At 42.3% G+C, this 27681-nt stretch overlaps 1 protein-coding gene and 1 long non-coding RNA gene across 5 annotated transcripts; both read left to right on the top strand.

Moving 5' to 3' along the window:
• Positions 1-423: 423 nt before the first annotated feature.
• Positions 424-25025, top strand: arhgap32a (Rho GTPase activating protein 32a). 3 transcript variants are annotated; one of them, XM_071496321.1, is made up of 23 exons: positions 424-1046; positions 7291-7404; positions 8300-8405; positions 9268-9359; positions 9628-9712; positions 12871-12957; positions 13063-13200; positions 13393-13485; positions 14419-14541; positions 14733-14810; positions 15307-15388; positions 15513-15662; positions 16904-17006; positions 17990-18134; positions 18520-18602; positions 19027-19134; positions 19289-19434; positions 19546-19759; positions 20316-20464; positions 20668-20742; positions 20856-21179; positions 21390-21527; positions 21708-25025. In XM_071496321.1, the coding sequence occupies exons 2-23, from the start codon at positions 7316-7318 to the stop codon at positions 23978-23980; spliced, it is 4881 nt and encodes a 1626-aa protein (XP_071352422.1). In that variant the 5' UTR covers positions 424-1046; positions 7291-7315; the 3' UTR covers positions 23981-25025. The 3 variants fall into 3 exon arrangements, with proteins under 3 accessions (XP_071352422.1, XP_071352421.1, XP_071352420.1); XM_071496320.1 differs by having other exon boundaries at positions 7294-7404; positions 20856-21527; XM_071496319.1 differs by having other exon boundaries at positions 20856-21527.
• A 289-nt stretch (positions 25026-25314) lies between these two features.
• Positions 25315-27356, top strand: LOC139631568 (uncharacterized). 2 transcript variants are annotated; one of them, XR_011693410.1, is made up of 3 exons: positions 25315-25418; positions 25833-25970; positions 26261-27356. It is a non-coding gene; the product is annotated as an uncharacterized lncRNA (long non-coding RNA). The 2 variants fall into 2 exon arrangements; XR_011693409.1 differs by having other exon boundaries at positions 25833-27356.
• The last annotated feature ends 325 nt before the right edge of the window (positions 27357-27681 follow it).

Genomic DNA, 27681 nt, shown 5'->3' with positions numbered 1-27681 from the left:
ATGTTTTATAAGTTTGTCATGTTTTGGATGAAAATCTTAACTGGTAAAGTTACTATTATATGAGGCTGTGAGAAAAAATTTGTAGAGTAAAAAATACAATATATTTTCCTGCAATAGTGATATAAAGTCAAATAAAACAGAAATACCCAAGAAAGTACTCAAATTTGTACATAAGTGCAGTACTTGAGTAAATGTACTTTAGTATTAGTCAATATTCCACCACTGAGAATTAGTATATTTCCCAAAATGTCAAACTGATGCTTTAAGAAACTGCAACCTTCTCACATAATAAAAGACATAACCAATTACTTGGTTGTCCAAGAAGTAGATTAAAAGGAGAACATGGCCAAAGGAGGTCATAAAATGGTCCCAGCGCCCCCCAGCAAAAAGAGGGATAGTTGAATTTCACATTATCTCCTTCAGTGCACAGGCACAACGAAATGATGTATTAGGATGAGTTATTTGCACACCAGGTTTCACTCCCCTCACTGTTACCACCCCACCTACACTCGATGCTTATGTAATTCTGTACCAAGCATTACCTAACACCGCACCACTTGCCAGATGGGGCTGCTCGGGCTTGTGAATATTATCAAACAGAGGATCCATGCACACTCCCACGCCTGCCTAATATCCGGGTTCAGGGCTTTGAAAAGGTCTGGGAACCCCGGGGTTTGAAATATCCGAGGCGCGGGCACGACACCAGTTGTGCGCGCTCCCGGTGCCGAGTGCAGATTCCCAGCAGCCAGGCGGGCAGGCAGGCAGTCGGTCAGGCAGTCAGGCAGGCAGGCAGGCAGGCAGTCAGCCCAGCCGCGGCTCTCCGGAGTGACTCCCACGCTGCCTCCGCGGTGTCGCCCCCGATCACAGGCTTCACCCTGAAAACATCTACCTCAGATGATCAGCTGGGGCCCGTGTGTTTGCTGTGCGTGTGTGTCCGGTCGGAGCGGCTCTGCAGTGCGATGCTGACAACATGTTTCCTCGTCGAAGAGCTCAGCGCTGTGCAGCATAGAGGAGGCAGCGGAGCGGAGCGGCGGCCACAGTTACAGGTAGGCTGCGTGGACGCAGATCGTCTTTTACGCACTGCACAGACGCGGCCTGGGTACTGCTTCCTCTGCTGCCGCTGCCCTGACCGGGCGATCGCAACAGCTGTTTGAGGCATTTCTCAATTGATCAGTCTGACAGAAGACCGTGTGTGTGTGTGTGTGTGTGTGTGTGTCTGCGGCTGCATGCAGCTGACCGATGATCTGTCAGGCCCAACAGGTCAGAGTACACTGGTGGTAAACTTTCCCCAGTGGATCCCAGTTCCGTTTCTGGCAGGTGTGTGGGACTGTGAGTGTGTGTCTGGTTGCATCACAGGTTATGAAAACACATCTGAGTTTATCTGTCAAGAGGATTTCGGGGCTGTTTTTCTAGGAATCACTGTAATGCAGTGGGTGGGCACATGGATGATGAAGACCTGTGTGATCTAATGCAATACAGTGCAACAGCCCTGCAACAAGTGTACCTCTCCCTATTTTTTAAAGGTTTTTTTTGTATATTTATCACCTTTTTTGTGCAAATGCAAGAAATGTTCATTAATGTCTGTGGTAATGTCTGAGGCTGTACATTAGACTGCATTATTTTTTAATCCTGTGCCACAGATATAAGCTGTAATACATAATACATGTTAGGTATTATATGTAGAGATTAAACGATTGGTTGATTAATCATCGAGACAGGTGATAATCACATCATCATAATAGGTATACTTAAGTTAGTTCATATTGATCTGAATCGTTAAATTCTGGTCAATTGGTTGGACAAAATAAGGTGTTACATTTGGCTTTAGGAAACTGTTTTTTGGAATTGTCCCCACATTCCCTCCCTCATCATATTGTAGGAGGGAAGTAGAAAGTAGGAAGCCACTTTGACATTTGATTAGTTGTTTCAGTCATTTTTTTAAAGCCAGAATTCCCAAAGTTCACTGGTGGCAGCTTGACAAATGCGAATATCTGCTGATTTTTTTAGTTGCATGTGATAGAAAACTGAATGTCTTTGTGTTTTGGACTGTATGTGGAACAAAATAAGCAATTTAATGACATTACCTTGGGCCTCAGGACATAGTCAGACATTTTACAAACCAAGAAAGAAAATAATCATTAGCTGCAGCCCTGCATTTTATGTTGAAGCCTGTAGCCACAAGTGTATTGTTACAAAATAATAGGTATGTGTTAGATATTTTATGATGTAATTCAGTCCAATACACACAGCATAATCACTGCCTCATGATTATCCCAGAGTTGAGCCAACTCTGACATAGCTGAACAGGACCTTCACAAAGGTAATAATTGGGTCAGGGATGTCATATTGGATCACATTAGGTGACTGTAGTCTTGTGTAACTGTATGGGAGTCTTTGTGACACTCACTATTGACTTAGTGAGCCAGTTGTATAGTGACATATATAGTGTCCATTATAAACGTCAAAACATTTGTCCCACAGAATAAAATGTTCTCCTTTATAGAGGAAATAAATTTGTGCTTTGAACAGAAAGACCTATGCTCCACTGTAAGGCTTAGGTTGCCTTTCTCGGTGACAGATCGGCCTGTTGATTAAATATTTGGATCTCAAACTAATCGCCCTGCTGTTCACCCCGCTCTCTGCCCTTCATCTGGCATCTCTGCGACTCTGAAGGTTACAGGACAAAGATTGAGCTGTGACACCGACTCAGATGAAATGAAGTTAATCTCACTCTGGTAGATATCAAGAAGATTATAGGATCATATGACCCCCCCCCCCCCCCTTGCCCACTCACTCTCACACACACACACACACACACACACCCCAGAAGTGACACAGCTCTAGTAAAGATGGTTGATTTAAAAGTATCTCCTGCATTGTGGCTCGCTCCGACAGCACAGGACACCTCTGGCACATTGAGTGATGATGTGTCAAAGCTTGTGGTCAAAGGTTCCTCTAAGGTTTCATTTCCCTCCTCGTGTTGCCTCATCCTCAGTCTGGAGGAGCATCAAGTCACGATGGACAGGAGACATGTCACCATGGCAACCGCGGGCCTTTCTCCACTGCGTCTCTCTCTTGTGTTGACTGCATTCCAGTGCTCAGAATGAGAGCATGAAACCAACTTTCCCCTCGCTGACAACATGGGCCTGTCGCTTCTTCGTGGGGGATCTGCAGCAAAACCAAATGATGTCAAAGGTGCAGTTTAGGCTGCAATAATCAATATTTTTATATTAACAACGGATCGCATGGCTGTGTTTATGTGAAAGGGCTGTTTCATTGTGATGAACCCGCAGACAATTATCACCTGACTTCTGCAGTTCTTGGCAGCTCGCTGTTTTGGTTTTCCAGGTGGCAACTTTACTGTCTCAGCTCAGTCTGACCACTCCCATCTGTAATATTGTGACATACAGCAGCACTAAATGACTGATAGTTGCCCGCAAGGATTTGGAAAGCTTCTGGTGAACATTTTATTCACAGAGATATCTGGTTAACCTCCTGGTTTGTACTGTAGGTAACAAGTTCTTAATCTCCTCCTCCACATTTTGGCATTTGCAGCTGTGTTGTTGGAGAGTACAGGTCTACCAGCCAGAAGAGATAATGACAAGGAAGCCTCTCCTCTTCTTTAGACTTTTCTTCAGTACCTGTTCATATTAGCTAGCTAATGTTTCTATTATGCAAATGTGTGTGACTGCGTTATGTTTTATCTATTACAGTCCACCTTATACAATGTACCAGAAGCCTTTTGGTGTTATTGCAATGATCACCTGCAGTACTACCTAATATCCACACATTAGCTATATTAGCATTAATGTGTGTCAGTTACACTTAATTGTGTTTGGGTGGAGTGTGTGTGATAAAGAAAAAAGTGACATGTCAGTTTTTATGTTCCCTCTCCTCCTCCTCCTCCTCAGCCGTACTTCCTCCCTCCTCTCTTATGTGATTAAGTAGCCGTGACTCACTTGGACACATCTGCTGCGTGTTTGTAGCTACAAATATGTAGGCAGCCATTCTTCATGTCAGCATGCTTGCTGATACCAGTTTCGTAAACAGTCTGTGCAAGATTGTGTAGGCTGCCCTATTTTTCTTGAAAACGCCATGTAGGCCATCAGATACTGGGACGACATCCTTCTGTGCTGCTAGAGTCTCCTGACATCAGAACAATGTCTCTGCCTTTAAGGGCGGCAGGTACACGTCGTCTTTATTCTTGTATCTGGAATAGTTTTGCTTAGTACTTTGAAAATGACAGAGAGAGAAGTAGTGCGTGATATACAGCAGCTGTGTGTAGTGTAGGTTCCTTGGCTAACATTAAACAGGTGTCAGAGATTTTGAGGTAAACTTGTTTTATTTTTTTTTCCTGCCTATAATGCTGACAAGTGTCAGTATGTGTCACTCATTTTCCTCTGCCATGGACAAGAGCGAGATCACTTCTTAAAACTGACTTTTTACAATCGTGACAATCTTTTTACAGCCCAAGCTATTTGGGGCATTTCCCGGATACTCCACATTTCACGTATTGTTGTGCTCATAATAGCGATGGATGCTTGCTATAAGGCGTTCGCTTGTTCACATGTTCTTCTCTGTTGTCTTCAGCTCCTCTCCCACAAGGTCTTTCAGATAGAAACAAAAGCCCATGACTCCTTCACCAGGCAGGCGGCTTTAAAGCACACAGCTAGCCAGCCTCCTCTGCAATGTGCAGTACAACATGTTCCTACACTTGAAAAGACTCGCTGTCTGATGTGGTACAATCAGCAAGGTCAGGCATTGTACTGTGTATCATACAACATTTTTTATCATAGATCGTAAGCAGCCACTGGGAATGTCTGTCCTCCGTCAGCACACATAGCCAAAATAGTGTAAATGAGGTAATGATAATCACCATATCTTGATGACTGCGCAGCACAACTTTATTTTGTGCTTTGTTTTATGTTGTCCTAGATATTTAAGCCATACAAGGAGGCACTAATTATATTACAAGTGCTCCCAATGGTCCATGTTTTACATAATTTGGTGACACTCATATGCTCATTCATATGACTTTCCAAAGATGTTTTCCCCAAGTGACCAGTATACGACAGTGCTTTCTAAACAGTAAATTAATATCCTGTCTGTGTAATGCATTGGCCCTCCCCTGGCAAGGTTATGGTGTCTATTAGAGAGGAGATATAGTATGAGATGTGGATAGAGTGGAGTACGATCTGGCCTGTCTGCCTGCTCACATTCTGCTGAGTCAGGAAGCTTTGTGGAAGTCAGTCAACAGCAACTCAGTGGGGCTCCAGGCCAGAGGGGCTGGTGGGAAACTGCTACTACAGCGGTGGCAGGGGCTTATGAATTTACTTGTTACTCCAAACATTTCTGTACTGATTAGTGGACCTGCTTAGGGAAGAGGTAAAACTGCCTCGGTGGTAATTGGAGGGATTTTTTTTCAGTGCTGCAGGCGTATACCTCTGAGGTGTGAGAAGGGCCCTTTATTTGTGCCCACATGCCCACAGGTCGTTGTTTAACGCTAAGCACTCACATGCATCTGGAAGCTAGTTATGGGAGGATTGTAGAGGACCATTATGAGGAGTCTAGTTTCACTTCATCAGGACATTCCTTCTGTTTGTTTACAGTACATAAAGAGAGGAGTAGTAATTATGGAGTCTAGTAGAAAGTGAGAGTGATGGGGGCTGCTCCAGTATCAGTCTTCTCATGGATCAAATACGAACGCATGTTGAAATATATTCATTAAAAAATGCAGCAAATAATCAGAAGTATTTTTTTTATTTTTCACATTTCACACTGTACACTGGATTTCAATGTTGTCTATTCATTTTTATTCCTCAAGAACAACAAAGAGTCCACGGACTGGTCAACTAGGTGATGGAGCGCAACATGACTCTTGGTTTTGTGTGAAATTTGCGCAGGAATTTGATTTTACACAACATTATTTAGGAACATGCAGCGTATGAGTGGAGCGGCACAATGGTGAAGTGGTTGCATGTGTTTGCTGTGAGTGCGTGGGTTTTCTCCCACAGTCCAGACTCATGCAGGTTAGGTTGACTGACAACTCTAAATTGCCCGTAGGTGTGACTATGTGCGTGAAAGGTTGTTTGTCTATATGTGTTTCCCTGTGACAGACTGACAACCTTTCCAGGGTGCGCTCCGCCTATCGCCCAGTGTGAGCTGGGTTTTGTTCCAGCTCCTTAGATAAGGACAAGCAGGGATGGATGATGGATATGCACCATGTGAGCACCACATAACCACAAAAAATGAGTAATAATGCACAATTCACCTCGGTTGATATTGTATTTAATAAAATCATGTAATCTAGGTGAATCTAGTTGAAACACAGTAAATCTGTGTTTTTGGGGCCTTGTTACTGTTTTTAGATCCAAAAGCTGAAATAAGTTTTTTGCTTTTGTTACAAGAGTAAGAAGAGGACTATATTACCTTTAAATCATTTCTGAGTACACGGGGGTGGACCAGTGGGTGCTAATTCACTGTATGTTTGGTGAACAACATATGAACCTCAGTCAGATTTTGCCTTACATGATTGGGGTTTATTTTCATTTCCAGGCAGACTATTCTTTTTTTTTTTAATTCTTTTTTTGGGGCTTTTTAATGCCTTTATTAGACAGGGCAGTGACAGGAATGTTGGGAGAGAGAGAGGGATGACATGCAGCAAAGGGCCGCGGGTCAGATTCAATCCCTGGGCTGCTTCGGTTAGGACTAAGCCTTAATGGTACACGCTCTACAAGGTGAGCCACCGAGGTGCCCCAGGCAGACTATTCTTAAAACACTTAGGTCAAAGTAACCCATTTATACCAAGAATGTAGAATACCAAGAGTCTGGAAAAAAGCAGCGTAAGAAATATCTTCAGGAGTGATTAAAAAGCAAAAATAACAGCCCAAAACCTGCATATAATATCCAGGGCTATGCGCTGAAGCTGCTGTGGCAGTCTTGACATTTCCATGAAGAGGATATGAGAATGTTTTCCAGCCAAACCTGTCAGTGCTCTGATGAAAAGAAGCTGATATTTTCATGAACCCATCCTATGAATTTGCAGCCTGACGTGCATTATCTCTGAAGCAGCCCCTGGCACTGTAGCATGATGTCATCGCACATTACAGTCTGGGCTCTGTGGATTGTAGCCTTGAGAGTCGCACACGCTGCAGCCTCAAGTGGGTTAACGTCTGGCGGGTTCATTGCATCGAGTCTTCCTCCCATCTTGTACTCTTTTACCCACCCACCCACCTTCCTTCCTTCCCTCACTCTCTCTCCTTTTTCCCTCCTACTCACGTTTCTCTACAGCAGGCTGTTGCAGTAAGGCAGCATCATGGAGGCTGGATGTGTGGTTGCCGCGGTGATTGAAAATGCTGCTTCAGGACCCCAGGGAGAACCAGGAAGTAGTGACGTCCTTGAGGGGTGAGTTACTCTCTTTTTCCTCATTTCATGTCAGCTGATCTGAATTATGTAAAATCATACAAATGCACACTAAGAGAAGTATGTGTAAGTATTGCATGGCTACATGGTCATTTACATGCATTTGCTTTTAAATGAATAAAAGTTAGAGCAATTTAACGCCAAGGCTAAAGCATGACCCTGTTTTCAGAGTAAGACGGAGAGAAAAACAGTTTAAAGCTCTATCAGGCCCAAAACTCATTGTATTTTCGACGAATTTACACAATGTCTATGTAATCAGATGTGTCACAATTTACACTGTGTCTGTGTTTTTGGCCTCATGTCCATATTTCATTAAGCTGAATCACGGTGACAAAATAAAGGCCTGTGTCTCTCCATTCTTTGTTGCTCATAAAAGTTGAGCTGAATGGACCTCACCCTCTGTTCCTGAGCACATTGAGTCACATTTCAAGTGAAGGTTTTGTGAAGCGCTCCCTTGTGGGTGGATTGCCTTTATGACTCTCTGAATAGACAAGCTTTGCTTTCCAGCGCGTGTACAAAAGACACCATGGCTTTTTGTTGACCCCATGGAAGATGCAACTATTTTTCAGACAAATGTGTACCAAGGATGAAAGTACTGCATTTGTACCTGTCCAGACCTGATTGGAACAGATGATTATATTATCATGTTTTATTAATGATGTTACAGATTTAAACACCACAGTGCAAGTACAACATGTTTTCTGGGCCATGCTGGTGCAGTGTCATGATTTGAGCCCAAGCCACATATTGTGAATTCATCTCCCTCACTTGCTCCCTCTGGTGTATTTTTGAAAAAACTACAAGACCCTTTTTTTTGAGACCCTTACACTACATGGATGTGGACATGTCATTGTTCTTTTGTTTTGTCTCTCTGCAGAGATGTGCTACCATCTACTGACCTGGACAAAGACGATGCCTTACCTCAAGCCATCAACAATAATTATCTAGAAGAGAAACAGCCACAGGAGACATCCACTGCCATGGTACACACACCCACACACACAACTCTGACTCATCACTTACACACACAAAAAATACATAAACATAGAATCAAAAATACATAAAAATACTTAATAAAAGATACATAAACCAATGGACATGCCACCCTTTACACGCAGGACAAGTGGTGTCTTTTCCTCTCCCCCTCAGTTTGCTTCTGGTTATTTAAGCTGTATGAAAATGGCCTCCACAGCATGTCTTTCTTTACATCTTCATATTTCTGTGAGGGAATTAACCTCCTGTTTTTGGAATATGTATCTCTTGAAGTGCAGCAGATTTGTGTGCATGTATTCTTTTCTTTTTAAAGTATTTTATTGAGATTTGATGCAAACATAACCAATATTGATAATATTAATAACGATACTTCATAGACAAACACGTAGACCAAGAACAGCCTTGATGTTCACAGATATATTTTTTTAATCAAAGAATGACTTAACTTATATAGAACATAATATTGGCATGAAATAAGCTGTACAGCAAAGGGTAACATAACAGATAAATACAACATTATCATAACACTGATATAACATAAGATAGCATGACATAAGTTGCTGAAAAATAACCTAACATAGCTTAATATGGCAAAGCATAGTATAACATAACAGTAGTATTGCATAACATTAGCATAAAATAGCATACCTTAGCTTAGCATAGAATATCAACATTTGGATAATATAAGAATAACATAACATAACATAACATCGGCTGCACGCGTCTTGCCTCTTTTTCTGAGCAACCACTGTTTTATGATGATCCACATAATGATTTTCTTGGCTGTAATCTCTTCTCCATCAGTTGTCTTGTGACTGACACTTACTGATGTTTGCTGCCTCTGTTTGGCAGGTGAGGACCGATGATATCACAGAGCATCCAGCCGAGCCCCTCCTGCGCTCCTGCGTCAGCACGGCAAGCATGAAGGTCAAGAACATGAAGAAGTAGGTGCTCCCTGTGACAGTGTTGCTGCTATTATAGGCTGTAAACCAGGGCTCTTATCCAGGCCAGTGAAATGAGGACCTATAAAATGATGGGCGTGGCGCAGGCAGACAAGTCAGCCTGCTACATCTCTAACCCTCCTCTCACACAGGCCTAATCTGTCCCTTCCTCTTTCCCCTCTTTTGCTCTCTTTCACTTTGCTTTTTCTCTCCATCACAGAGACACTGTGTTGAATACTGATAAGCTGCTGTTGTGCTGTGTTGTATTTAGGCTGACGTTCCCCAGAGGTCACTTCCCCAGATTGGCAGAGTGTGCCCATTTCCACTATGAGACTGTTGACTTTGGCAACGTTCAGGTGAGCCCTGAAAATACTTACAGTGTGACTTCTGCAGCAGAGAGTTGCTATATTTAGAAATTGTGTCTATGGCTCAAGTTCAGTGGCCATTTTGGTGAACTGCTCCAAAAATGCATAATTCTTGAACTGGAATTGTGGTAATTAAATCAATATTCCTGTTTGTCTTTTCTGGACTGTCCCACCCACATAATTGCATTTTCCTTCCTTTTCCTGAAATGCCACACAGGCGCTGTCGGTGTGTTGTTCTGCCAGGGGAGCTATAAAATATACATTGGTCCAGAAGTATAAGATGTTTTCACTACTACAGATGTTATAAGTCTCATTCATGTTGAAGCCATGATCTGATTCCAGCTATGTGTTAATCCTCTATATTACAGTATATGAATGTCACAGTTAACTGACCTCTGCAAACCTGTAATGCAGGCTTTTAGTTTGACTAGAGCACATGATTATAGCCAGTGAGTAAATAAGATACAGTAGTTTCCTGGATAGTTCCTGCAGTCTAGAAACTGAGGGAGATACCTCATTTGACAGTAAAACAATAAAGGGTGCAAGAATATATGGTTACAATTTAGCTAGAGCTAAATGCTATATTGTGGACTATTTTCAAAATACTGTCATCAAACTGAAGTGATTTTAGCCACAGTAGCAGCATGGCTCTGTTCTATATCTATCTAATGCCTAATCCAACTCATGACTTGGACATATGGACTTTTCTAAGTTTAAGAGAGAGTGTATTTGCAGTGGTAATGAGTAGCAGTGAAGCATGTGCGGAAGTGGCTGTTAATCGCCTGGTTAACCTCGGTGCAGCTCAGAGTGTTTGCCAGCAGAGTGCAGCAGTCGTCTCTCCACAATCAGAAGCCGGCAATGTAGCCTAACACAAAGGAGTGCATAAGCAGTGGGTGCAGGCTGAGGGGCTGAACCCCTACATGTGGCGTAAATGGACGACTGTGTAGCAGGCTGGACAGGACTTAAATCCCAGGATGCTCTCACGCTGTTGAGTAAACGTCCTGCTGTGGGGACCATGACCAGTGTGGCTCCATCGTTAGGGTGGAGGGAGGTGAGCCAGTACAACACTTTAAGTGACCTTGAAAAGGTCCACAGGGAGAGGAAAATCTGAGCTGAGCTGGAAGAGAAATATCAGTGTGGGAGACACACTGACACTGAAAGCTGTACACACTGCCTGCACATACATGTATACAAACATAAAGCAGGCACATACCAGCAGGATTTATTTTTGTTTTTGTAATTTATGTTTGATTAATTTCTTGACATAACTCTGAGAGATGAATCTGCTCTTATGGTATCTCCCATGATGCATTTGCCTGTCTCTACATTCTCAGACTGTGGCGGCAGGGAGGGAGAGAGGGAGGATACCGACCTGGGCTCATATATCCCACTCACAGAATAACACAAGGACAGCAGACTGTGTCTGTCTGCAACCTCCCCGACTGATTCCTCCCCTGATTAGCTCCAGTCTCGCCTCAAGGGTGGAATGAATAAGAATTGTTTTGAAATGAAGAAGGGTTGCCTATCTATCTGGTGCAGCTTTGCCTCTGTGTGATGGATGAGCTTTTGTATCTGTGTGTGCCGGTTGAACCCATTTACTGCCAAACCCCGTTTGCCACCAGAGAAAGGAGGGGGAGGGCAAGATGGAGAGGGGGGAGGGAGGCAGCGTACAGGAGAGGGAGGAGGGGGAAGAGATCGAAAGAGGGAGGCAGGAAGGGGGGGTAAGACACACAGAGGGAAGCATCCTCTTTTCATATTTTCTGCTTTGAATGGCGCAGTAAGCGTGTGGCGATCCAAAGCCGTGTGAATGAGCATTTTACGTAAGGCGGCAGGAGACGGCAAACAGGCGAGTGAGGAGCAGCATTTAAACTCTGCTGTCCTCAGCCAAGACTTGGCTTGTCAGAGTAGGATCACTGTGGTCCAGGACTGCGGCTGCACACAAAGGGAGAGCCACTTCCTCCAGTTGCGGATGGATATCTGAGGTGCCTTAGTGGCAGGTAACAAGAACATGTTTTTGATTGTGTGTTATTTTGAGCTTCTGGTGGCAGATGTTTATGAATAAATAACATATTGCTTGTATGTGACTGTGCAAAGGGCTGAGGTCTGAGCTGTGTTTGCATGTTTTAGATCAGGAGGACTGTTAGCATCACAGAGGAAGTGATGCTCAAGCATGCCCTCAGTGATAACTTTAAGGTTGTTGCTGTTTCATTTCATAATGTTTAATTTTTATCAAGCTATGTTTTTGTTCAATAAAAAAAAGATTTTGGTTTATCTGTATGATTTTGCTTCCCATAATCCCCTTGGCCTTTTGACCCTCTTCAGTACTTAATTTAGCTTTTTACATTGGACTATTACCTCCAACAAATCCTTGTAGTGAATAAAAGCTTTTCCATCATGACTCATTTAACAACAATTTCTCACTCTGGATTCTTTGTCAGTCTGGTTTGCCGTATTACTGTTGAGGAGTAACTAGGTCGCTGTGTGTTGTGTAACAGTGTATCTGGATGAGCTACAGTTATAAATAACCAGAACTTCCCTTGGCTTCCAGGTCTTTGAAGTGTCTTTTACAGAAATGTCTATCAATGTATTCCCAAACTCCTGCGAGGCTTTGATCTTCTGTTTTTGGGTCATATAGAATATTGGTGAGGAGAGGAAGAGATCTGTGCTAAATCTACTCTGCCTCCAAGCACCAATATCTTAGCAGCTAATGTATTATATATTTCATACTGCAGGATTTATGGTGAAGTGAGAATATGAATCACTCCTGTGTTGGCAGCAGAGTTAATATACCTATTTCCTAAACTGTATCATAGAGTGACATGTTCAACGAACATCCGTCAGAATTTATGACTGAGCTAATTTTTAAATTCTTTTATTGTATTTGTCAAAAATGTTCACTCACATCTTTTTTTGTTTTCAGGCATTTCTTCCCATGTTTGTGTGTTGCTTGAGTTTTTAAGGTTTCTATACACCGCTGCAAAGTGTAAAAGGAATTTTACTATTTAATGGGAAAATGGGGTTGGACATGATGCTTTTCTTGTATACCAGGACACTTACAGAGAGGTTGTTGTATCACACTTATCCATTATTTAGAATATAAGTGCCTCTCAATTTTAGCTCCTCTGACTCTCTTGTTCTTCTCATTGTAGTTGGCCTTTGCAGAGGGGCAGAGTGAAGGACCGAAGGCTGGTTTGGACTCCAAAGAGCTGGTCTTTCTGGTTCAGATCACTTGCCAGGTACAATTACTTCTTACACTTGTGAAACAGATTAGATTGTATAATGCCACAAATTGGTTAGTAATGTTTTTCTTCTCTTGAAATTTCTCATCTTTTCTTTGTCAGGGTCGAAACTGGCTGGTAAAGAGATCTTATGAAGACTTCCGGGTGCTGGACAAACACCTGCACTTGTGTATCTATGACCGGCGTTACTCCAATCTCACCGAGCTGCCACGATACAACACGTTAAAGGACACTGTTGAGGTACCACAGAGCTACAGTTGCTTTCTCTGTAATCTTTTACACATACAATAAACTATTTTATATCACAGATTATGGATTCATAAGGATTTATTTGGTCATCAGAGAGATCTTGTTCTATTTCACACTGAATGGAAAATGATGCTTCATTTGTCAGACTTTAATAAATCTTCACAATCTTCTGTTTCCCTTCAGTCAGTAACGAAGATGTTGGCCACCTACCTGTCTCGCTTCTCTGCCATTGCTGACAACAAAATCAACTGTGGCCCGGTATTAACATGGATGGAGGTATCAGTTAGCAGTTGTTCATATTTGCTATTGTCTTGCACTCTACAGCACAGACCCCATTGTTTTATATTCACTTTTCAATATCTAGGTTTATTTAAGTTTACTTTTTCATACAGGCAGCTGAGAAAAAATGTACACATTTCAACTCTCTGTATCCAGTATGAATATAAATTAACATAAATTAATATAAACATAAATCTCAAAACTTACTGTAACAAATACATGATTGGCTTAGTTTTGATGCATTGGCCAGGGTCTGCTACATACACCGCTATCAGCAAAAATATCAATACTATTACTAACAGAATTTAGTTTTTATTGTACTTTGTTGTGTCCTGTATGCATACATTTTTATAATAACTTTATTCATGTAGCCCCTTTCAAAATAAGGTTACAAAGTGCTTTACAGTAAAAATAAAGATAAAGTTAAAATCCGTTCTGAAGCTCACATGTGAAGGCTAGCAGATTGGTGTAATATGGCATTGTAGTTATTGGATGGTTTGTTTGCTGAATAAAGTGCTGTGCAATAGTCAAGTCTGGAGGAGATTAAAGACATTTTTCTAGGGCTGCAATTGAAAGAAATAACCTGATCTGGGCTAAATGCTCCAGTTGGACAAAGCAGAATGGCACAATTTTGTTTGCCTGAACATCAAAAGACAACTAATTTCAAAAGTACACCTGGCTTATGGGCCTCTTTTTTTAACATTATTAGATAAGGCACCAGGAATAGACTAGAAATGATTGATGCTCTTTGTCCAGCATCCAATTCTTTATTTTAGTGATGCAGAGAATAATAAAGGGAGCATCAGTGGTACCAGGCTTTATGGGAACACACAGCTGTGTATCACGCCTACACATGATAAATGAAACTAAACTTGCTGCCTCTCCCTGCTTCCAGTCTTTGACCAAAGCAAATATGACTTTTTTTTCAAGATTGACAACAAGGGGAACCATCTGCTGGTGTCTGAAGAAGCCTCAATCAATGTCCCAGCCATCGCTGCTGCCCACGTCACCAAACGCTACACAGCCCAGGCCACAGATGAGCTGACCTTCGAGGTACCCTCTGAGATCTGATGTTTATCATGAATAAGTCATTTTATCATCAGTTGGCAGCTCTTTCATCTTTTAGCATTCATTTTTTTCCTGCATGTTTTTGCAAATGCATATTTCTGCTCCCATCATAATGCCATTTTGATGTGCTCAGCTGTGAGCAGACTATTCACATCTTCGTACTCTCTGTGATCCAGGTGGGAGATATTGTGTCGGTGATAGACATGCCTCCTAAAGAAGATACAGGCTGGTGGAGAGGGAAACATGGCTTTCAGGTAAAACATCTGCTGCGCTTCACATCACATTACGGTCATATCAGGCAGACTGCAAGCAGGATTATGTCTAATAGAAAATATATTGGTGAACAGCTTGTCTCTTCCTCCAGGAGTAAAGTCAAACTTTTCCAGGGAATTCATACTAGATAAAGACATACTGACTGATTGGCCTCCTATTTGTTTTTATTGAAATTGTATGAGTTGAACCCGTAGTTTTAATATGTTAATATTATTATATTAATAGTTAATCACCATAGTAAAATATAGCTAGTTTGTCGCTGTGTGTGTGTCTGCTGTGTGACACCCACGGATGCTCGACACAATAAGGAAGCAAGCCAGCAATGTTCAGCCTGAGGCAGCTTGTACCCTCATGCTTACTGACCTATTTTTGCACCTTCACCCTACAACAGTCTGCTACAGCACTAAACACCCCCAATGGTCCTTTGAACTTAAAAGCATATCACCATCTATTTACTCCACTCTTCTCTGCTTGCAGGTCGGTTTTTTCCCCTGCGACTGTGTTGAGCTAATAAATGACAAGATTCCCCCCAGTGTTCAAAGCTCAGTGCCGAAGCCAGGTACTCTTCAGTGTGCGTCTGTCCTGCTGTTGATGGCTTATTTAAGACTTGCTCCCAGGATATGAGTCGGATTGATTTAAAGTGGCTGTTATGTGTGTGTGTGTGTGTGTGCCATCTTAATCAGTGTGTAAGAAGCATGGGAAGCTGGTAACATTCCTGAGGTCTTTTATGAAGTCTCGACCGCCGCCACAGAAGCTGCGGCAGCGCGGCATCCTCAGAGAGCGAGTGTTTGGCTGTGACCTGGGGGAACATCTCCACAACTCAGGACATGAAGGTGCATTTTTCTTTTTTCCATTTTCTGTTCTTTTTTTCCATTGGGTAATTCTTACCTGCTGGCAGTTCACAACAAAATGTTTCACATTTTCAAATTGTAAATACCCCAAGAAGGGATTACCCAGTGAAACTGCTGCCTGTATAGTGGATTTGTGATACATTGCTGTGATGTTTGATGTGAATTGAGTTGGTGGTGTGAATAACTCTTTTATGTTTGCCAGCAGGGTGTGATTCTCCATAGATCCCTGAAGATTTGTCAAATGCTGCTGCTTTAGTGATTTTTTCAAACAGGCCTGTGGTGAAATAAGCAGGTTTATGTCATGTCATGTCACTTTATGCCGAGTATTGGATTAAAGCTACATGGACACCATTATAAAATATAATGTAATCCAGCAGTTTCCAACTCTTTTGGCTTGTGACCCCTTACAATGAGGTAATGCCTATTTGAGACCCCTTCTCGCATGAACACTTCAACCAAAGGGCGATTTATGCTTGATGATGTAAAATTATAGTATTTCAGTCACATGAAAAAAGGAAGGATTAGAGAAAAAAAATTAACACAATTTTGTAGAGATCAGATAACCATCAGATTTATTTTGCAACCTCTTGGAATGATCCATTCGCCAGACCAAACCCAACAATGACATGTCACACGTGTCCCAAGAAGATAGGTCACAAATATACATACTGTCAAATTAAATAAAATGGCTGAGCACGGTACATTTTAGAAAATGTCACTCAAACAGGAATAAATGGTGCATAAACTGCAGATGAATACATATTTGCTGTGAAAGTATTTACAGCAGCAGGACTGTATATGCTGGATTCACTCAAACTACAGTGCATTTATTCATAGTAATAAAGGAACATATCACCCAGCGCAACTCTGTGGCTCACTTTTAATAGTTTTTGAACAACAATGGAGCGCTATGGTACAGAGGAATAAGACATAACAAGTTTGGCTACAGGTGATACTTCCAGTAGGATCAGCTGGTTTTACTGTTGCTTTGAAAAATGTAATATATGACAAGAGTTATCCTTTTAATGTGATTTGTGTAGAACTGAAATGCTAGAGCTTGCGATCACTAGCTGTATTCTTACATGAGCCAAAATGTGTGTCTGGGAAGGAATTTAAAGATATCCCAAATGAAAGAGAGCATGATACTCATACATCATTGTATTTGTGCTTAATACAAAATTAATGTTCCAGCCTCCTCTCATGTCTGTGACTGTGTCCTGTAGTTCCACAGGTTGTTAAGAGCTGTGCTGAATTCATAGAAAAGCATGGAGTTGTGGATGGAATCTACAGACTGTCTGGGATCTCCTCCAACATCCAGAAACTGAGGTTTGTGTCTGTTTTGTTTATGACATTGATTTGAAATCTAACCCTGATCAATGCCTGAGGTCCAGCAGCACCTAAGCACTGAACCTCGGGTGACATGGGCTGTCCTCTACCCCTGAGACTCCTCCCACCTCTTGCAAAGCAGTATATTGAAAAGTACAAACTGGTTATAATTACTAATATGCATCATACACAATGGTTTGTTATTTAAGAACAACCCTGATAAGGAAAGGGCTGCAAATTGCATTTGCATGGCAGGGCGCTTAGTTGGTGACTGACAAGTTGTGGGTTTCTATTTAGTGCTAAATAGTCAGTATGATTCATTAACTGATTAGACAGCAATTATTCGAAATAGTCCACCATCAACATGATGGACATTGTTAATTGTGTTGTTTTTGAGTAGTTTCTTCTGAAATCCATCAAATACATTATTTTTGAAGCTGTGCTGCTTTGAATGGGTTTAATGTTCTTCTTTTATGCCTGCCAGGAGGAATTCATGAAACAAAAACTCCCATCAGTAGATAAACTGGGAGACATATAATCTGATGGGGTGTTGACAGCCAATTACATTGACTTCTCTCACATAAGAATGTGTTGACTGTCACCACATCACATGTCATTGTTTTAGAAAATGATAAATATCTGTGACATGTTGATGTTTCTCACAGTTTATACTAATTAAGGGCATTGAAAGATCCTCTTCTTTACCTGCTGCAAAGAAGAAGGTTGTTTTTTTTTTTTTAATTGCGGAGGAATATTATTAGAGATGGCAAAGAGATGGAAATCATGTCAATTATGCACTATTATCAAAGTACACCAGAGAATTTCACAAGATATAAATCATTAATTCACCGAGCAAATTACCAAGTCCAAAGTTTATAGTGTAAAAATATCCTTGTTGTTTTTGTGTTTTCACACTGACAGATGGGCAGTAGGATGACTCCCACTCTGTTCTATATCTTGTTGTTCTGTTTGTCTCTGTCTAGGCACGAGTTTGACTCTGAACAGATCCCAGACCTGAGCAGAGACGTCTTCAGACAGGATATCCACTCAGTGGGCTCACTCTGCAAGCTGTACTTCAGAGAGCTGCCCAACCCTCTGCTCACCTACCAGCTCTACGAGAGATTCTCAGTAAGGACCAGAGCACTGAAACTGGGGCACAGACTTTTGATGGGGTTAAATATAGGAATGGGAATTGGCATAGCGTGTAAGAATTGTCAAGAGAAAAATCTGCTTAGGACAAATTCTAGTTACTCAGTGATGACCAAAAAAAAAAAGAAGAAATAATTTCAAAATTTCGGCTCATTTTAAGTGCTGCTCAAAACGGGGTCATTGCATCACACTGAGCTTTCTAGGAACAGCAGGGGATGTGCATGCTAATAGCAGATTACGTGTGCCAAAACACTGGCTGCTGTGAATATAAAAGGATGGAAAGAGAGTGGGAATGTTAAGGCAGCTCCCTCTGCTGTGATTATCAGCCTCTCAGTGATGTGCGCTCTATCTTCTGCCTTCACAGGAGGCCGTGTCTGCAGCCACAGATGAGGAGAGGCTGGTCAAAATCCACAATGTCATCCAGCAGCTGCCTCCTCCACATTACAGGTCAGGTTTAAAGCTCACTGCTGAACCCTGGTGGCCTGAATTGGAAATGTGTGATTTCTAGAAAAGGGAGTGCTGCGTTAAAACTGTCTCTCCTGTGATGCTAATTTGGTTCTTGGGAAGATAAAGTGCCACCAAAAAACCTTTCTTTTTACGTACATCTCAACCACACATAAAAACTTTCAAAAATGTCGTAATGACCACAGAGTACAGGACAGCGTTTCTGCTCTACACTCCTGCTTTACAAAGTCAATGCAAAGTGACATTAAGCCTGCTTCTTACTGGGTGCACTGAACTTCATCTGCTGGTGCTCTCCTATGATACAGGATTGATTTTTTTTTATTATTATTTTTTATTGTCTTAAATTAAATTATTTGAAATTAACAGGTGAAATTTATATGAAATATTTGCATTTCTCTATCTGCAGGACTCTGGAGTTCCTCATGAGACATCTCTCCCACCTGGCCACCTTCAGCTCCATCACTAGCATGCACACTAAAAACCTGGCTATTGTCTGGGCGCCTAACCTCCTCAGGTGACTGTCGCTATCTACACCAACATCTGGCTGTGTGCATTAGCACAGTTAGCGCTGCTGTTTCACTCTAGCCTTTCTGCGACAGTGAACTGGGGCATGTCTCAGTGGTCCAGAGCTGTGAATTGGGTTGTGTTGTACTGTGACTGTGTTTCAGGTCCAGACAGATTGAATCGGCCTGCTTTAGTGGCACAGCAGCGTTCATGGAGGTGCGTATCCAGTCGGTGGTGGTGGAGTTCATCCTCAACAACACTGAGGCTCTGTTCAGCCCGAAACTCAATGCCATCATAAGGGAAAGCACTGGTGGGTCATTGATGTTTATTTACCTCAGTAAAAGAAGTAACAGAAAATAGAATCGAACTTGAAGAGATAACATGAATTTCTAATGACTTTATCTGAACACCTCAACTATAGGTAACAACACCTTATCCAGACCTAAGTCCCTGCTGGTCTGCTCCCCGTCCACAAAGTTACTGTCCCTGGAGGAGGCCCAGGCTCGCACTCAGGCGCAGCTGAGCTCCCCGGCTACCACCCCTTGCCTCACCCACAGTGACTACATCGAGGTCGGGGAGGGACCTGGAGCTCTGCTTGGCAAGTTCCACACAGTCATCGAGCTCCCGATGGAGAGGTACATTTATGGCCACCAGAGCAGTCCTGCATGTTATATTCTCCTTGCATGTTATTCCACATTTGTTATTTGAGCTGTCAGACCATGATGCTTTGTAGTGAGAAATAAGTCGTGTTCTTCACTGATGAAATAATTGGTTGATGAATCAATTAGTAGACAACAATTTTGATAGTTGACTAATCAACTATATCTACAATGAAAGAGAAATGCCAAACATTTGTTGGTTACTGCTTCTAAAATGTGTCAAATGTGATTTGATACTTTTCTCTGCATTATACCATTGAAAATTTTATATCTTTGGTTTTTGACTGTATCAAAAACATTACAGTATTTTATCATGTCACCTTAGACTGTGAAAATGTAATTGGCATTTTTCACTATTTTCTGATTTCTTGTAGACTAAATTATTAATCAGATTAAAATATGATAAAAATAACAATTAGTTGCAGCTATATTTTTGGTTTTGTTTTTTTTTAATTTTTAATTATTTATGCTTGAATGAGTTGATGTTTGTGTTGAAGTCAAGTGTTGAAAATGATTTGTCTCTGTGTTGTAGCGGCAAGCGGCCTCCTGCTAAGGTTAAGAAGTCTCCTGTGGGGAACTGGCTCTCCTTTTTCCACCTGGGCAAGTCCCATTCTGTGTCTAAACGTAAACTGAAGCGACACCCCAGTGAGCCTAACGAGATAAAGAGCATTGCACTGCCAGGTCAGACCGCTACTGCTGTTACACAGCCAGAAAGGATAAAGCTTCTGTACTAGTACTTTTCAAAGCTTCATTTTCTTTACTTTCTAATTAATTTGAATTTGTCAGTTTCTTCAGTTAATCTTGACTGTTGTATGTGTTGAAATGTTCCTTCAGAGGTGATGATTTAGTTTATCGAGATAAATAATTTGCTTAATTATTTGCAGGTGGCAGAGGGGATAGCGGCACATTGCGCTCTACCAAAAGTGAAGAATCTCTCACCTCTTTGCACAATGTGGAAGGTAAATTATTGCTTTAAATTCAAATTCATTTCGTACACTGTAATTGGCTCCCACTAGTTGATATTATCTGTATAGACTCAGTTTGAATGTACGTGTATATTTTTCCATGCCAGGGGAACCTCCAAGTTACCGCCCGCTCAGACCTCGTTCTACCAGCGAGGCTATTTCTGCTCTCAGTAGAGATGACCTACGCAACACCAGAAGTAAAGATGACAACAAAGCCCACCCACCGAATGAGAGTCATAATGGTGCTGATCGTGCTCACACCGCACCATGTATTTCACCTCCACATCAGGAGGACGAGCTCGACCTTTGTCCGCCAGCTGCAGGCATCTCTACCTTGGACTTCGACCCCATGTCTTTTCAGTGCAGTCCACCTTCAGCAAACCCTGGACCGCAACACAACAGAGATGGAAATAAATGGAGGAAGAGTGCAGGTTGTTCTAGTGAATCAGAGCCAATTTCCTCACCAAACAACAACATTAGCTGCTCTCAGTCTCCAGATATTAGCCCAATTCTGGGTAAAGGTGGGAGGAAGGTTACCTCCAAGCCGCTCTCTCCTAAACTCAGGAAGAAATCATTTAAGACTCAAGCAGATGTTCAGACTGCATTCGCCTCTCAGCCAACTTTCCCCTCTTCTCCCCCAGTGGAGAAATGTGAAGCTCCAGTGGCAGATGGAAAAGAGCCAAGAGCGTCCTACCAACACTGCAGCCCACTCAGCACAGCGAGCCAGGCGTCAGCCCTGACCGACCTCAGTCAATCTGCACAGAACCTGCCTGATCCAGGTCAGTACCACTCCCCTTTAACATCATACATAACATTTGCTCTATATAGTTAGTATCTATTTAAATAATAATGCATTCTGTAGTTTCTTATGAAAGCTTTTGTGTCTTGTCCCATCATGTCTTACCATAGCTTTGTTTGTCCTGTCATACTGTAGCGTTGTTTGTCTTATCCCTCCCCAGGAACAGATAGACTTATGAGTTCAGTGTCTGTTCTCCCTCCTCATCCTCCCTTGACGAGTGCTGCACGCAAGTTGGCTTTGGCTCTGGCCGAGTCTGCCCAGAAGGCCAGCAGTGGCTCTCAAAGAAGAAACAACATCCCATCGCACCCTTTCCAGAGACAGGACGCTTCTCAAGCCCAGGACAGACTGCCCCGGCCCTCTGTTCTCGATCTGAAAGTTTACCCCCAGGAGTACTGCAGCCCTCATGTCTCCTCTTCTGTCTCCCAGTGGCAAACATCAGCGCACAGCCCTTTGGAGAGCCTCTGCTGCCCTCATTCTGTTCATTTCTCACCTACACATCTCTGCTCTGAGCCGTTGCAGGTCACTGATGGACAGGAAAGCATGTGCAATTTCACACCTAATGTCAGCCCACTTGGGTCAGGCAGCTTGGATGAAGGCAGTACAGGGAGGAGGGACCGCAAAGAGGGAAAAGAGCTTAGAGATGTCACACAAGCAGAGCCCACCTATCAGAGCGTTGGTGTTTCAACACCCACTCAGCCTGTCTGCTCGGCTCAGAGCCCGTCAACTTCTCCCATATATGTGAACACCGATTCTATCAATGTCTTTAATTTCCGTGCTGTTCTGGCTGAGGCCTCCATGCCTGCTTCCATCGAGGAGGTCCTTCCACGGCCATTACAGCCCTCCTCAACCCATAACTACAGCCCAGAGGAGGACAGACCTCTTGGCGTTGTTGATGATGTCTACAGTAATCGCCATCATCACCATCATCGGCCAATTCCAGCAGGACAAATGCCTGCACCTCACTGCCCTCGGCCTGATGCTCTGCCACATCACCTTTCAGGGCCAAAGAGCATGTACAGGCAGTCCTCTGAAAGTCGCTACAGCACTTTAGGTTTAAGACACCCGTTGTCACCTCAGTACAGACGTTACCACAGAGATGAGCACCTTTTCAGTGGCCGCCACAGACAGCAAGGTCAATGGCAGAGGTCAGAAGATAGAATAGTTGGGCATCCGGCTATCCGGAGGGCTCGCTCCTTTCATGCCCCTCAGATTAGTCACTATGAGCTGGCAGAGACAGAGGTCCTGCCCCCTGACACCATGTTTTACGTTGAGCGGACGACAAACCAAGAAGCGCCCTATCAGAGGCTGATTCAGACCGGCATCCACCCTGTTCGGACGCAGTTTGAGAACACAGGTACTGACTACCGTTACGGTACCTACTCAGATAACCCAATAGATGGTTCCTGCTATTATGCAGAGCCTTGCCGGCAAAGTGGTATCCGCCACAGTCAGTCCTATACCATGCGTAACACAAGGGAAAGCGGACAATCAGACTACTACAACTACTCTCCACATCGTGCACCCCCCATGAACAGGGAGCTTTACATAGAAAGCAGGGACACTGTCGTTTATCAGGCAAGAGATGCAGAAGTCTTTGAAAGAGTTGTATACCAACCAGCCAAGCAGGAGAGTAAATCCAGACATAAAAATACATGTCCAGCGGTGTCTCCTTATGAGAGTCCCAGCTCACCGATTGACACAAGAAGCAGAGACATAATACACACAAGGAGCAAGTCAGACCCTGGAAATGCCTGCCTCCTCTCCACCGAAAGGACAGAAAGTCACAATATTGTTGTTGCCACATCCCCAACATCCATGAGTTCGCAACAGGCAGACCCTGAGGGCGCCAGGCAGCTGTGTGGCCACCGGTCGAGCACAGAGCTAGGACCATCCAGGCGCATTCACATCAAAGAGAGCGCCCCACAGCAGCCACCGCTTCGCAAAGTCCCATCACTGCCAGAGAGGGACTGTCCTAAACCCAAGCACAGCGAGCACAAAGAGAGAAGCCATACACGAGGTCATGACCAGGATCGATTAATGATGACCAATGCTGTCAGCAGCTACTCTGGTATTGTGAAACCCAGCATCCTCAGGAGACCTGGGCGATCACAGAGCACCAGAGAGAATCGTCACTACTATCATTACCACGCCAAATCCCCTCAGGATCCTGAACATCTGGGATCCTTTTCCACTCAGCTCAACAGAAGGACTCAGAGCACTAAAGTCAGGCCCACACAATATGACCACATGGAGGGATATTACGCAGCTCCCAAACTTAAACCCACAAGATCCAGTAAAGCCATGGCCGGATATTTGCCTGGCCAAGGATGCATGTCTCCCCGCGGGCACAGACTGCTGTCCAAGGCTCTGGGTCATGAGGCTTTTTGTCATGCTGCACTGAGATCAGAGGCCGGAGTCTACGAGGGATTCTGACCATTGGTTTTTATCTGATTCTACACTGGGGCCAAAGGAAAACAGCACTTTATCCTCTGCCAGACCAACAAACTGTTGTGTTGAAAGTGTGTTTGTTTTAACCTTCAAGAGCTGCTAAAAAAAGTGTGAAGGGAGGCTGTTGATGAGGATTCATATTGTCACCATCACTGGCAGTTTCATATTTTGCAATGGCTTTTGAAGACACTCAAAAGGGAAAAAATGAATCGTATGCAGATATTGTCTTAAATTTAGAGATTTGAAAATAGCAGTAAGAGTGGGCATGTTTGAGAAAATGATGGCTTATATATTTTATTTAATGTCTAAACAGCAAGAGATGACAAGCTAAAGTAACAGGTTTTATTAATATGATTTTAAAGTACATATAGGAATGTGTATAAATAACATTCATTTCATAAATGTATTATATTTGTATAAATAACACACAGCTAACATGTGGCCAATGTACTGTACATTTTGTTTTCTATTCTAGTCTGCTCAGACTTCAAGCACTTTTGAGGATAACTGTGTATGAAACACATTGTCTTAACGTGGTGTACATGAAGCCTCTTGATATACAGTATATATTTTTTTCTGTAAGAAATGGCTTGCTCTGAATCATCGTGAAAATACTAAATTAGCACTTTCGGGGGTTGAAACGGATGATAACCTCATGGTTTCTAACTTTTCACATTTTTCTTTCACACATTGTGTAATGCAATCTTAACATAACAATGAGTGCTACGATTTCAAGGTCAAAGCTACCATGGCAAAATATGCTAGACTTAAAATGCAAATCAGCTCATTCAGTTAGGTGAAAAAGTGTATTTTGTATGGCGATGTGGTTTTGTCATAAAAATGAACATTTCTTTCCTCTTTTAAGGAAACTTTTAACAATTTGGTGTTTTACATGAACTATGATGTTGTTTTATTCATTAAAGTTGCTATTTCAAATCCAAACATGTAAATGAGGATATTCTGTTAAGACATGTGAAATGCATTATTTTAGTGAGAGTCTTAAAAAAAAATAAACATATATTATCAATGATTATAGTTTGTTGAACTCTTGTGTCATGGGATTGTGTTAAAGGAGTGAATTTGAGATCTGCTCACTCTGGCTTAAAAGAGTAGTCCACTGATTTAAAATAACCTTCCTATAACATTATCAAACTTGCAATAGACAGTTTAAAAAATAATGATAATAATAATTAAACAACCAGAAATATATTAGATTAGAAATATATAGATTTTTTTTTTTTTTTTTTTTTACAAATCCATCAATTCTTGTTCTATTTACCTTGTGCCCACATTACCCACAATGCAACTCCACAACCAATGAGTGGTCGGCGATTCAGGTGTGGTGCCAGTAGTGGTTAATATAGTGCACCAATCACTCGCTGCAAGCCGTGCATAGGTTGTAGCCGAACCGAGGAGTTGTCTGGTAAGATCACTTTTTCATGTCTAACTTTAAACCCCTAGATATACAACTCAAGTTAAATCATGTTATTTGAGGGAATCGTAGATTTTTCTTTACGGCGACGTTGGAAAAACTTAAGATATTTACCACCTTCCTGACAGTATTATCAAAACTGTCAAACACGTTTCTAAACGTTTGAGTCAAATCAGGTATACAATGGCAGGTTGGTTGGTTGACTTTGGCGAAATTGAACCCAGTATATTGCAGGCATGTGCTTGAGTGAACTTACAGTGTTCCAGTCTTTACAATATCTTGTCTGTTAAACTAAAGCTGTAAAAAAAAAAAAAAAGTAGTTAAGTAGAAAGTACAATATTTCCCTCTGAGATGTGGTGCGAATGTTCCGCAGAATATATTCCATTTGTTCTGTTACCTCTCCAGGTGGGCGGTGGCTGCCATCTTTGTTTTGATTTGGGAACCTGAGGTGGGCAACTGGTTCAAGAGCAATAATGCAAACACTTGGTGCATCTTCTCTGAATGTGGTCTCCAGTCCCCATCATCTCCTGTGCTGCAACAGAGGTACAGCAGAAATAGTGACATAAGCCTCTCCACACAGGGAGGCGGTTAGCACGCTCTTAAGGGCTTTAGGACTTGTTCCAGTTCTTCAAGTAGGCTCCACTGATCACTTTTCAGATCCAGGAAAAACCCTTGCTGTGTGACTTCAGGGTCTGAAAGGGTTCATGTAGAATGAACCGTTCCATCTTACTGGCACATTTTGTATTAGTTTAAGCTCAGGAGTACCCTTTTATTGCTGCTTTGCTTTAAGCTTGGTGCTGGCCTTCTCACTCTTCTTGAAATTTTTTTACAAGGCATCTGGCTGATCTGGGCATCCTTCAGAGCATGGTTGACAACTAACTGTAGTGCCCGGCCACTGCACCTGAGAGACGTAACCTCTTGCCTCTTCCGACATCTGTAGAGCAGCAACAACATCAGTAGCATTGTAGTTGATGCAGGTGATGCTTTAGTATGCCTCAGTGGCAATACTTGTCCTCAGATCTGTCATGAGAGTAATTTTAGTTTTGACCTCTTAACCCTAACCCTCTTTACAACTTGTTACGGTGCTGGAAAGCAACATTGCCATACTACCCACTAGCATCTGCTCTAGGCAGTATTCACCGAGTTCCTGTCTGAAACAGAACAGATAAGGATGCAATGATGACTCTTGGGCACTGTCTACCAATCAACAGTCAAAACTCATCGTAATAGTCCAGATACTTGGACTCCTGTCTCATCGTTATGAGGTTTGAGAGCCCTAGGATGTTTTCTTTTGAGATGCTCGCGCTTGGCAGTTGTGCTGTTGTGGGAGACCATTTCAGTTTTACAAAGCATGCGCAGCACCATTTCAAGAATTCCCACAGAATCTGCTCCAGGCTTTTTGTGATTAAAATCTCATTTTCATTTTAGGTGCGATGCATTGATGTTTTCCCAAGCAAATCGGTGTATTTAGGCATTGTTCAAGCCCAAACAGAAAATAGCAATGCCCCTTATACTTTCTCACAGACCAGATTTATCTCTCTCTCCAGCTTCAAATGTTTTTATGTCTGACCAACTGACATTCAGTTTACCATCATAATCATGTTAAAAATAAAAGCATCAAATTATCACATTGAAGAAGCTATCACTATGGAAATAGTTCGTGATTAATTTTTTTGTCAGTCATGTAATCGATTAGTTGATTAATTGTTGCAGCTCAAGTGTGTTCATGTGCCCTATTGATTCTAGTACTGATACTCAAAACAACTTTGCTATCAGTAGTATTGATACTTTGGAAGTTGATCTGACCATCCTTAGAGGCAATAACTGGAGCCACTGAACAGAGTGGTTTCCCTTCTTAGATAATATTTTTTCAGAGGCCTGAGGAAGTAAAACTGGTTTAAAAAAAAAAAAAAAAAAAGGGGGGGGGGGGGGGGGACAGACAATCAAAGAACAATTAAAGTAATTATATCTTTTTTTCCTCTTTCTTATCCAGTTAATTGACTTGTGGCCTGACCCCCCAAGGTCGGGAGCTACGGTGTCACAGTTCTTGCAGTATTTGCACAGTGGTGTCTACTCACCACCAGGTGGCACTGTAGTACTTCAGAAAATACAACGCTCCTATTGCATTGTGAGGAGATCACAGACTTTGATTTGCTTCTCAGACATCTCATATCTGTTCAGAAACACTGCAGAGGATCCTGACTGTTTAATTGTTTGCATTGCTTTTGAATTTCAGAGGACATTATTATAAGAC

Source organism: Trachinotus anak, unplaced genomic scaffold (genome assembly GCF_046630095.1).
Source record: "Trachinotus anak isolate AG129_WGS33_773 ecotype Australia unplaced genomic scaffold, CSIRO_AGI_Tana_v1 ptg000014l, whole genome shotgun sequence".
NCBI lineage: Eukaryota > Metazoa > Chordata > Actinopteri > Carangiformes > Carangidae > Trachinotus > Trachinotus anak.
This window is presented reverse-complemented; position numbering and strand designations above follow the sequence as displayed.